General features: G+C 41.5%; 1 protein-coding gene across 2 annotated transcripts in view; it reads right to left on the bottom strand.

Annotated features, from left to right (window-relative positions):
* Positions 1-839: 839 nt before the first annotated feature.
* Positions 840-12,196, bottom strand: part of LOC124606872 (DNA polymerase subunit gamma-1, mitochondrial) — a 145,329-nt gene continuing 133,972 nt past the window's right edge. For both annotated transcript variants that reach the window (XM_047138960.1, XM_047138961.1), the window contains exon 13: positions 840-1,067. In XM_047138960.1, coding sequence (XP_046994916.1) covers positions 991-1,067 — 77 coding nt within the window. In that variant the 3' untranslated portion in view covers positions 840-990. The remainder of the gene's footprint in view (positions 1,068-12,196) is intronic.

The following is a 12,196-nucleotide window of genomic DNA, read 5'->3' as shown; positions in this document are numbered from 1 at the left end:
TTGAATTTTGTGTGTATGTTTGTGTTTGTTTGTGTGTCTGTCGACCTGCCAGCGCTTTCGTTCGGTAAGTCACATCATCTTTGTTTTTAGATATATTTTCCCACATGGAATGTTTCCCTATATATAACATTCCATGTGGGAAAATATATCTAAAAACAAAGATGATGTGACTTACCGAATGAAAGCGCTGGCAGGTCGATAGACACACAAACAAACACAAACATACACACAAAATTCTAGCTTTCGCAACAAACGGTTGCTTCGTCAGGAAAGAGGGAAGGAGAGGGAAAGACGAAAGGAAGTGGGTTTTAAGGGAGAGGGTAAGGAGTCATTCCAATCCCAGGAGCAGAAAGACTTACCTTAGGGGGAAAAAAGGACGGGTATACACTCGCGCACACACACACATATCCATCCACACATATACAGACACAAGCAGACATATTTGGTCTTTAAAGTCACATCATCTTTGTTTTTAGATATATTTTTCCCATGTGGAATGTTTATGTGTGTGCGCGCGCACGAGTGTATACCTGTCCTTTTTTCCGCCTAAGGTAAGTCTTTCCACTCCCGGGATTGGAATGACTCCTTACCCTCTCCCTTAAAACCCACATCATTTCGTCTTTCCCTCTCCTTCCCTCTTTCCTGATGAAGCAACCGTTGGTTGTGAAAGCTTGAATTTTGTGTGTGTGTTTGTGTGTCTATCAACATGCTAATGCTTTCGTTTGGTAAGTTACATCATCTTTGTTTTTAGATATATTTTTCCCATGGTTTACTTAGGAGGTGACCATGTGTTTCTAGTAGCAAGGCAAACAAAGGTAATGATAAGAACAAAACTTATATTGGGCTCATATTTTCTTTCAATCATATTTTTCAAAAATGTACAATACACTGCAGTCTCTTTCCATAAGGGACAAAGATAAATAAAAAATTCATTCAGATAAATGTACTTGTAACATTCCATCCTCTTTCCATCTATGAGAGTCTTCTTTGTCAAACAGTTTGAGTTTCATCCTCTTCTCTCTTCTTGCGCTTCAAGTTATGGTCCGATTTACTTACACAAGACAGACCTGAAAATGTGAGTAATAATTCATTAACATCAGTAAAATGTATTAGCTGATAACATATATTTTATTTCAAAGTACATGGGAACTGCCCTAGCTTCCAAAACTGCCGGTTTCTTCCTGAAGGAGAGAAGGAAGGGTTGAGGAAAGTTATAAGGAAGCAAAAGTCACTCTTAACACAAGATGAGAGGGAACCATCTATTGTGAAGATCAGGAGAGACAAGGCTTGATGAACATACAGCTATTTCAGTAGTGAAAAAGCTTTTCTCGTGGCAGCAGGACTGCCTGAAATGTTTTACGAGATGTGATTGGAAAGTTTTAAGAATGGATCTGCTACTGCTTACTGGCTTGGCAGGCAGGTACACAGAGGTTGGGAAGTGAGTCATTGCCTTGTCCTTGAACACCCTCTGACAGGAAACTGTGTTTCCTGTATTCAGTTCATTGTGGCAGCTGGTTGAGTGGGGGTCTGTTAGGGTTTGTTGCCGGGTTCTGTCTGTGTGAAAATGGACATAAAAACGGAGAACCAGTTTGTGTGAAATTTTGTTTTAAAACCGGGAAATCAGTTTCTGAGACTTACGAACTATTAAAAACAGCTTTTGGAAATAATTGTATGTGCCAGTCAAATGTTTTTTTCTGGTTCAACAGATTTAAAAATGGCTGCGAATCATTTGAAGATGAACCACAGTCCGGCCGTCCTTTCACCTCAAAAATGAATGAAAATGTTGTGAAAGTTCGCACCTTAGTGCAGTTTGATTGTAGACTTACAATTAGGGAGATGGCTGATGAACTTAATTTAAGTTTTTATGCAGTTAAGTCAATCTTAACTGAAGATCTGAACATGCGTTGAGTGTCCACAAAATTCCTTCCAAAAGTGTTGCCAAGTGACCAGAGACAATACCGACTTGAAGTGTACTAAGAACTGATTAATTGGACTAAAAATGACCCAGATTTGTTAAATAGCATGTGCAAGATGCCGAGAAAATCACTGCTTCCCATTTTACAAAGAGTGTAACCACTGAACATGTAAATCAACTGCAGAATAACAAAAGGATCTAATTTTATATGTGAACTAGTTGTCTATGCCTTACAATCCTTTCCTGGAAATTTATTTACTTTACAGAGTCCACGGGGAACCTGTAACTACAATCCTTCCTTGGAAATTTATTTGCTATCTCAAATTTTCCTTTGCCTTTCCTTTTATACGTTTTATGAAAATGTTAATAAATACTATATACTGAGAATTATTTCAGTTTATTTGCAGTGTAATTAACATAAAAATAGAAAATAATAAAAAGTTTCCACATGAAAATTTGACCCCACAACCCTCAGATTACCATTCTATAATCTTTTCACTGCAGCATCTCGTGCCTCTCCTGACCCATGCCAAAAATGCTATTTTTTTGTAAATGCTTGGCCATCTGGCACTCCCATTTCTGTTACTTTCATTTCTGGCCAGGTCCTACATATGTAATAAATCTGTAAGAAACTGATGATTAGTAGGCAAGATCCCCTTGTAAAGGCCGAGGTGACCGCATTCCAAAGTTTCCAGGTGCCCATCACATTCTATAGTCTCGTGAGGTGTCATATGCAAAAGAAATGTGCATCAACTATGAGCTTGTTAAATGAAATTCCCTAGGTCCCTTCTACAAACGACAGGGAGAGACAAATTACAAAATGAGCACACAAGGAGATACCTGCTTATGGAAGTGAGCATGGAGGAAGGGTCAGTGCAGTAAGCGGAGTTCTTTTGTCATGTGAAACAGATGCAGCCTAACTGAATTCCCCACCAGTGCTTACCAAGATGAAGACCAGCTGGAGACCCAAGAAAGAGGGAACTGGATCAGACTGAAAAAGACTCCGAAAGGAGAGGGAATGCTGTCATGAGAGGAACAAATCTATCAAGGCTGAAAGAGATAGAAGCAGATTGTTCAGAATCATCCTGCCCAGCTTGCTGGAAGAACTCCCTGATGATGATGATGATGATGATGATGATGAAAATTGATGCCATAACTCATTAGTGAATGGAAATATTTAGAATACACTAGTTTTTCTTTCCATTTTCAAATCACTTATTCCAATAATCTCATATACTGGGAACATATTTGAACTAACACACTTGATTAATTCTAAAAAGAAACAACATATCAAATTATTTTGTAAATAACTCAAAATTACCAGATGGTGTCTTGTATATTGTGATTATTGTTATTAATGTTACATCAAAATCTACTTCTGAGCACATGTTTCAAAATGCTGATCACTGCAATATCTAAAGTATCAACTCTTTCTATCCCTTCTTACTGTATGCGACAACTCCTCCTTTCTCAGTACCTAACTGCAATAACTGCATTTTTAGTTATAACCATACATATTAAGCATTTCTGTATCAGTGGTCAAATTATGTTTGAAAAATATACTACACCTACAAGATTTACCAGCTGCAGTTCATCTCCACAAATCAGAAGTTAAATGAGTTTTTTAAAACTTCCAATATTTTGATGCAATAACCCTTAATCTTCTTTTTCTCCTCAGACATTTCAGACCAAAAATTTGTAATTATATTTATTTCTTTTCATAAACAAAGTAATGTATGTAGTTGGACTTTCCCGGCCTTCCAAATGTAACAATTATTTTTGTTGCACTCTTGAATGTGTTAATTAAACTGTGTAGCTAAACAATAATATGATGGAAGAATAATATGACAGTCAACTCAAAGGAAACAGCTGAGGCACAAAACAAATCAAGTAAACATTAATGATTGGTATAAGCTGGATGGTTGATTTGGGAGGGGGGAAGGGGGGGGGGGGGGGACCAAAGGTATAATCTGGATTACAAAAAAACGCAAATGTATGTATATGCTTAAGTGAAATTGTTTACTTACTAGAAGGCAGTAATCATTCAATCTTACTGTTATTAATAAGCATATGGTGTTATTCTGTATTACAATTCAAACATTGGTTTGGAAGTTATGTAAATGTATATTATTTTACTACTCCGGTCCTGTCACAGCCTTATCCACCCCACCAGACATGGCCTCCTTGAAAGTAGCCATGTAATATTCTTGCTCTACTGCAATAACTGCACAGCTTTTCGCACTGAGTTGAAGTCACAGGGTACCTCCTAATATTGTGTCGGATCTCCTTTTGCCCGGTCTAGTGCAGCAACTCGATGTGACATGGACTCAACAAGTTGTTGGAAGTCCACTACAGAAATACTGAGCCATGCTGCCTCTATAGCCGTGCGTAACTGCGAAAATGTTTCTGGTATAAGATTTTGTGCACGAACTGACCTCTTGGTTATGTCCGATGAAAGTTTGATGGGATTCATGTTGGGTGATCTGGGTGGCCAAATAATTCACCCAAAGAGTCCGCAATGTTCTTCAAACCAATAGTGAACAATTTCAGCCCAGTGACATAGCGCATTGTCGTTATTGTTTGGGAGTATGAAGTCCATGAATGACTGCAAATGGTCTCCAAGTAGCTGAACATCAACATTTCCATTCAATGACTGGTTAAGTTTGATCAGAGGATGCAGTCCATTCCATGTAAACACAGCCCATACCATTATGGAGCCTCCACCAGTTTGCACAGTGCCTTGTTGGCAACTTGGGTCCATGGCTTCATGGTGCCTGTGCCACACTCGAACCCTACCATCTGCTCTCACTATCTGAAATCAAGACTAATCTGACAAGATTACAGTTTTCCAGTCATGTAGGGTGCAGCAAATTTGGTCGCAAGCTGAGGAGAGGTGCTGCAAGTGATGTTGTGCTGTTAGCAAAGGCATTCACATCAGTCATCTGCTGCCGTAGCCCATTAATGCCAAATTTTGCCACACTGTCTTAACAGATATGTTTGTTGTACACCCCACATAGATTTCTGCTGTTATTTCATGCAGTGTTGCTTGTCTGTTAGCACTGACAACTCTATGCAAATGCCACTGCTCTTGGTTGTTTAGTGAAAGCTGTCAGCCACTGTACTGTCCATGGTGAGAGGTAATGCCTGAAATCTGGTATTCTTGGCTCATTCTTGACACTGTGGATCTTGGAATACTGAATTCCCAAACAATTGCCAAAATGTGATGTCCCATGCCTCTAGCTCCAACTATCATTCCGCATTCACCCAACTGTTGCCACATCTTCCACCCAATAGTTTCCCCTTCTTCTGTCCTATCACCCCTCCCAGTTCACATCACCTTAATTGTGCAGTGCTTCCCCTGCTTCAACACACATGCCCACATGCCTAGCCCAATCACCTGCCACCCCTCCCTCCTGCATTCCTAGTCAACAAACAGTCTGCCTCCCTCCAAACTACCCATTCTTGAGCCCTCTTCCTGCCTCCCATGTCACTCCCCTTCTACCCGCCATTCCATAGTCCAAGCCGGCGAAGAACAGTCCTGATGTTACATGTCCAGAGAGCATAATGTAGGGGCGTGGGTACTCTAGCACCAGAAAGGATTTACTTCAAAAGCTAACAAGTTTTCTTTCTTTTAGGTGTTCTGTTGGCAGCTCAATGCTGCTTCTGCTTTTTGTGAGTGGTCTCCTTTACTTCTAAAATATTATTTTATTAAGTTTTACTGTGGGGAGGGAAACTAGGATTATTCTCCTGTGTACTTAATCTCACTGACTGCGGAAGATGAAGGTGTAGAAATTGTGATGATCACTGTTGTGACTCGCTGATATTTCAAAGTGCCGCTGCGCAGATACGCGCGTCCCCTATATGCGGCGCTGTCTGCCAGCCATGCAACAGCTGCGCCACCTAAGCGGCCAAGCAGCCAGCGGCCAACAGACTTGGACTCAGTGCTCATTTGAATGTTACTGTGTTCACATGTCTTGCTTTGTCAACTTGCTCTGTGACTTACATGTGTTGTGTCGTTTTGAAATATATGTGTCCAACTTGACGTTATAACTATTGGCGACGAGGTAGTGGATTTTTCCTTTTCATCATTGACCCACAGGTTTCCATGGCTACTTTATAGCAAATGTTGCAAGGTCTCATAGAACAGCAAACGCTTCATACATCGGCAATTCGCGATTTCGTCGCGGCGTCCAATGCGGGCTGTTTATCGTCGCTGTCTACACCTCCATTTCCACATTATGACGAGACGGAGGAAGACTGGTCTGATTATGAAAAACATCTTCGACAGCACTTCTTGGCATTTCATGTCACGGACGAACAAACATGTAAGTCTCTGTTCTTTTCATGGATTTCACCTCAAATGTATCAATTGTTGTCGCAATTGGCTCCTTTGAAAGATCCTGCATCTTTGTCCTTTGCTGAAATGTGCTCACTTCTGTCTGTATGTTTTCATAAGCAAACACATGTGGTAGCCTCTCATGTTGCCTTTTATCATTGTCAAAAACAACCGAGTCAATCCTATCGCACTTGGGCTGACGAGCTTCAATTTGTTACTGACGTTCACAAAGAATCCTACGCAGATTCCATGGTACGGGATGCTATTATCCGGTCGGCGCCCGGCAAAGAAGTAAGGCAACGTGCCCTTCAATTGGCAAATCCAACTCTAGATGAAGTCCTATCCATCGCACAGTCTTTTGAAATTTCTCGCGCCACTGGAGCGCAAATAAAGGCGTGGGGTGACGTCGGGGACATACAACCTCTGTGCGCTGTTGACAACGCATGCGGCATGTCCTCGCCGGCCGAAGTGGCTGCAGTATGCTCTCAAGTGCAGCCTCGGCCTAACCGTAAACAAACCTCTCAGAAACTGCAGCAAAACCCCCGGCAACTTCCTTCATGTCCGCGGTGTTTTGCGAAATTTTCACGCGAGGATTGTCCCCAATGTTTGGCCGTGTGTCACAATTTCAGAAAGAGGGGTCATGTGTCTTCCATTTGCAAATCCGACCGCATACATGATGTTCGTGACCATGATGCTGATTCTTGCTTCTGTGCTGTCTGTCAATTGCACTTCTTCCCTTTCAGGGAAGTTATTCCTCACAGTCTAAATCCTTGGTCAGAATGTTCGCATGCAGGTGGATACTGGTTCTGCTGCCACTATCATTAATTCACAGACGTATCTTCAGTTGGGTTCTCCACTCCTATCACCTGTCACCCTGCAATTACAGACGTACAATAAACAGAAGATTTATCTCTTGGGACAATTTAATGCTGAGGTATCTTACAAATCCGTCGTTCACACTGTTCCCATATTTGTGGTCGACCAGAGTAATGCAGAAAATCTTTTTGGCTTCAATGCCTTTCGCGTTTTTGGGTTCTCCATAGATGACTCTGTCAATATTGTCTCTGATGCTATTCCTTATGATCAATTGGATCCCTTGTCGACGACATTTTCGTCCCTTTTTTCTCCTGGGTTAGGCCGTGCAAATGACTTTGAAGCTCATGTCATGCTCAAACCCACTGCTCGGTCTAAGTTTTTTCTGGCTCGGCCCATTTCTGTGGCCCTTCCTGATCGGGTAAAATGGGAGCTGGATCATCTCACTGCTTCAGGGGTCTTGCTTCCTGTCACTTCCAGTGAGTGGTCCTCTCCTGTCGTTGTCGTTGCTAAGCCCAATGCTGATATTCGTCTCTGTGCCGATTTTAAAGCCACTGTAAATGCGCAATGCCTCATCGACACTTACCCTATGCCCCGACCTGAAGAATTGTTCACTAAACTTGCGGGTGGCCAGTATTTTTCTAATATTGACCTGTCAGAAGCTTATCATCAACTTCCTATTGATGCTGCTTCCCAGCAGTTTCTGGTCCTTAACATGCCTTTCGGCCTCTATCAATACCAGCGATTGCCATTCCGGGTTGCCAGTGCCCCTGCTCTCTTTCAGTGATTCTTGGAACAATTATTGCTCCCCGTCCCTGGGTGTATCAATTACATGGATGACATTGTTGTCACTGGTTCCACCACTAAAGAACATCTTCAGAACCTCCGCACACTTTTTTGTGTCTTACAGATTGCCGGTCTTAAGTGTCTATCTATCTATATCCGAATCCTGCTCCAGCTACTGCCAGGTCTAGGTGCTGATGAGTCCTCTCTATTTGGCTCGGTCCTCCCACCACTTTTCTTCCTCCACTTGCTGCCAGGTCACACCTCTCCTTTCTACAGATATTCTCACTCCCATTTTCCACCGTGTTCTTGGGTGCCCTCTAGGTCTTTTCCCATCCATCTTTAGTTCTTCCATAATTTTGGGGAGTTTCTGCCCATGCATCCTCTTAACATGCCCATACCATCTTAATTTCTTTCGTTCAATTTCTTCTCTCATATTTTCTTGTTTAAGGTCCTTTCTAATCTCTACATTCCTTACTCTATCCATTCTTGTTTTTCCCTTAACTGCTCTGAGAAATTTCATTTCCCCTGCTTGCAGTCTGCTCCAGTCCTTTTCTGTCATTGTCCATGTTTCTCCACCGTAGATGACAATAGGGATGTAATAATTCTTATACATAAGGAGTTTTGCTCTTTCTGAAACTTCATTATTCCAAATCAGGTGTTTTATTGTTTGGTAGAAATTGCCTTCCTTCTGTAACCTCCTATTAATTTCGTTAGTTATTCTTCCATCCCTAGATATTTCACTCCCAAAATAAGTGAAACTTTCTACCATTTTGAGGGGTTCTCCATTCAAGGTAATATTTCTGTTGATCCCTTTCTCTCTTCCAAATACCATTACTTCACTCTTATCTTTATTTATTTTTAATCCATACCTTTTCATTATTTCCTTCCACGCATCAAGCTGTGTAACTGTACATCTACCTCTTTATCACCCCATATTACCATATCATCTGCAAACATCATCTTTTTGTCTTTTTCTTTTACTATATCTTTAACTGCCCTATTCATTCCCTCCATCACAACATTAAAAAGTGCAGGAGATAGAATACTTCCTTACTTAAGTCCTTGTCTTATTTCGAAGTATTCAGAGTTCCCCAATGGTGTTCTAATTCTACAATTGTGTCCTCTGTACATTGTCTTTATAACATTAATGTATCCATCTTCTATATCTATCTTCTTCATTTCTTCCCAGAGTCTTTCCCTGTCAACTGAGTCATACGCCTTTTCTATGTCTATAAAAACCATTATCACCCTTTTGTTATACTCCCAACTTTTGCCATCAGTTGACGGATAGAAAATATCAGGTCGATCGTGCTTCTTCCTTTCCTAAACCCATGCTGTTCTTCATCCTCCTCTATCTTTTCACTTATTCGATTTAGTAAAATTCTTTCAAAAATCTTGGCTGTATGACTCATAAGGGTTATTCCTCTGTCGTTTTTACAGAGTCTTTTATTGCCTTTCTTGAAGATGGGAACAATGTCTCCTGTTCTCCGGTCATCAGGTATTGTACTATTTCTCCACACTCTTGATAGTACTCTATACAGCCACTGCATTCCCACTAGACCTGCTGCTCTTATCATGTCCACTGATACTTCATCACGTCCTGGGGCTTTCCCCCCATTCATCTTCTTCACAGCTTTTTCCATTTCTTCCCGTGTAATTTGCCCTAATTCTGCTTCCCAACTTCTCTCAATTTCTCCATTATTTGTTGTTTCCTCATGTACCTGCTCCTCAGCATTTAACAGCTTCTTAAAATGTTCTTTCCAGAGATCTTTTATATTCCCTGGATCTTCAATAATGGTACCATCCTCTGTTTCCATCTTTACTGGTACTTCAGAAGCCTTCCTTTTATTTTTCATCATTTTATAGAACATTTTCTTATTGTTCTTCACATCTTCTTCAAGTTTTTTTGTAAACTCTTCCCATGCCTTTTTCTTTGCTGTTTCCACTATTTCTTTGCACTTCTTCTTTTCCTCTATATATCTTTTATGGTCTTCATTTTTAGTTTTCCACCACTTTCTCAATGCTCCATTTTTTCTTATAACTGCTTGGATTGTGGTATCATCCCACCAACTTGTCTGTCTTATTTTTTCCTTTCCAGATGTTCTGCCACATACTTTTTGTGCTGCTTTGACTAAAGTGTCTTTGAATAAACTCCATTCTTTTTCTACATCGCAGAAAACTTCTTTTGGAATTTTATGTGTGATTAATTCTCTGTACTTCTCAGCACATTCACTCTCCTTCAGTTTCCAAGCCCGTATCCTCATCACTTTCTTCTGTTTTCTATTTTTCACACACTGATTCATTTTCCATTGTCCCACCAGTAATCTATGGTCTCCTTCTGCACTCACACTTGGAATTACCTTCACATTTGTTACTTGCTCTCCCCATTCCCTATCTACTAGAATATAATCAATTACACTCTTGGTTCTCCCACCCCAACTGTACATTCCTCTGGCACAAATCCAGGAGTCTTTCCCCTTCTTCATTTCTGCCTCCATATCCAAAACATCCCAATACTTGCACAAATCCCTTTCTGTCTTTGCCTACCTGTGCATTAAAATCTCCCATCACTATATTAGCACTCTCTATATGGTTTTCTAACACATTTTCAAAGTCCATCTTCTCTTCTTCGCTACATCCCACTTGTGGTGCATAAATCTGGATTACTTTTAGTGTTTCTTTTTGGAATCTCACGTTTAAGATTATGATCCTGTCTGATATATATCTCACATTTTCAATACAGCTTTGTACATTCTTATTCACCATCACTGGCACACCATTTCTTCCAGACCTGTTATTCCCACTCCAGTACGGTTTTCCTCCTCCTCTCAAATTCTTCTCACCTTTTCCCTTCCACTTTGTTTCACTTAATCCCAATATATCTAACTTCCTCTCTGTTAGTACATTTGTCATTTCTTCCATTTTTCCATTGAGGGTTAATATATTAAGGGTGCCAATATTTAGGTTATTTTTTAGTCCAGTTGGTTTCATCTTCTTGTACTGAGAAATATCATCAGGTCTCCCATCATTTGCACCAGTACTTGAAGAAGCAGTGGGGTCAAATCCTGAGTGGTTCGTTCCGAGGCTCGTCCGTGTTTTGAAAGCAACATACGAAGACTTTTCTACTGGCTTGCTAGGCCTAACGCAAGAAAGGTTTTTCCGTTGGGGTTGTCTCCCTTAGCCTTTGGAGTTTCTCCTCCACCACAAGGCAGTGGTTCCCTTCTCATTTAATCCCCAGAAAGAAGGGTTGCCTCATCTGCCAGCTACGCCGTTCCGAAGTCTTCCTTCTCCGCCGTCGCTGCCATTAAGGTCTTCACCCGTAACCCTGGGCATGGGTTCCATGTTATACCCCACAGGATTGGGTCCCTGCCTGAACTCAGCCATCCTAGCACACCGGCCTACTGAAGTGTAGAATGCCCACCCCCGCAACGTGGATGCGCCAGACAGGAATTACCCCAGTGGAGGAATAGGGAAGGGCACCCTACTTCCCTGGAGCCGGGTTAATGATTGTGTATGGTGCCACAATCATTGGTCTTAAGTGTAATCTTGAGAAATCACAGTTTTTTCAGGCATCTATCACGTACTTGGGGTTCCAACTCTCTCGGGATGGTATTCGTTCGCTTCAGCAAACTGTCGCTGCAATTGATGCCCTTCCTCGCCCTACATCTGTCAAGGAACTGCAGGCCTTCTTGGGGAAAATAGCATACTATCACAGGTTTTTACCATCTGCTGCTTCGGTGGCTCAGCCGTTGCATTGCCTGTTGCATAAAAACGTGCCTTTTCACTGGTCCGCATCATGCAATGCGGCTTTCCAGAAATTAAAGACTATGCTGAAACAGGCCCCATGCCTGGCTACTTATCGACCTGGCCAACATCTCGTTCTTGCCATGGATGCCTCTCAATACGGGGTTGGTGCAGTCCTTGCGCACCGTTTTTCTGACGGTTCTGAACAACCCATTGATTATGCCTCCAAAACACTCACCGATGCCCAACGAAAATATTCTCAAATTGAGAAAGAAGCTTTGGCCATTATTTATGCTCTTCATAAGTTTGGTGTTTTTTTTTATGGATCCAAATTTCATCTTATGGACCAAAAACCACTTGTTTCCCTGTTTCATCCATCAACGTTGCTTCCCAACAAGGCTGCACACCGCCTCCAGCGTTTGGCTCTTTACTTGTCTCGTTTCAATTATGAGCTTCATTTCCGGCTGACGGCTCAACATGCGAATGCTGATGCACTGTCTCGCCTTCCCATGGGTCCTGATCTGGCATTCAATAGGGACGAACTTCTGTGTTTCCACCTGGATGTTGCCGAGCAGCGGGTTGTGGACGAGTTCCCCATTACC

Source organism: Schistocerca americana, chromosome 3 (genome assembly GCF_021461395.2).
Source record: "Schistocerca americana isolate TAMUIC-IGC-003095 chromosome 3, iqSchAmer2.1, whole genome shotgun sequence".
NCBI lineage: Eukaryota > Metazoa > Arthropoda > Insecta > Orthoptera > Acrididae > Schistocerca > Schistocerca americana.
This window is presented reverse-complemented; position numbering and strand designations above follow the sequence as displayed.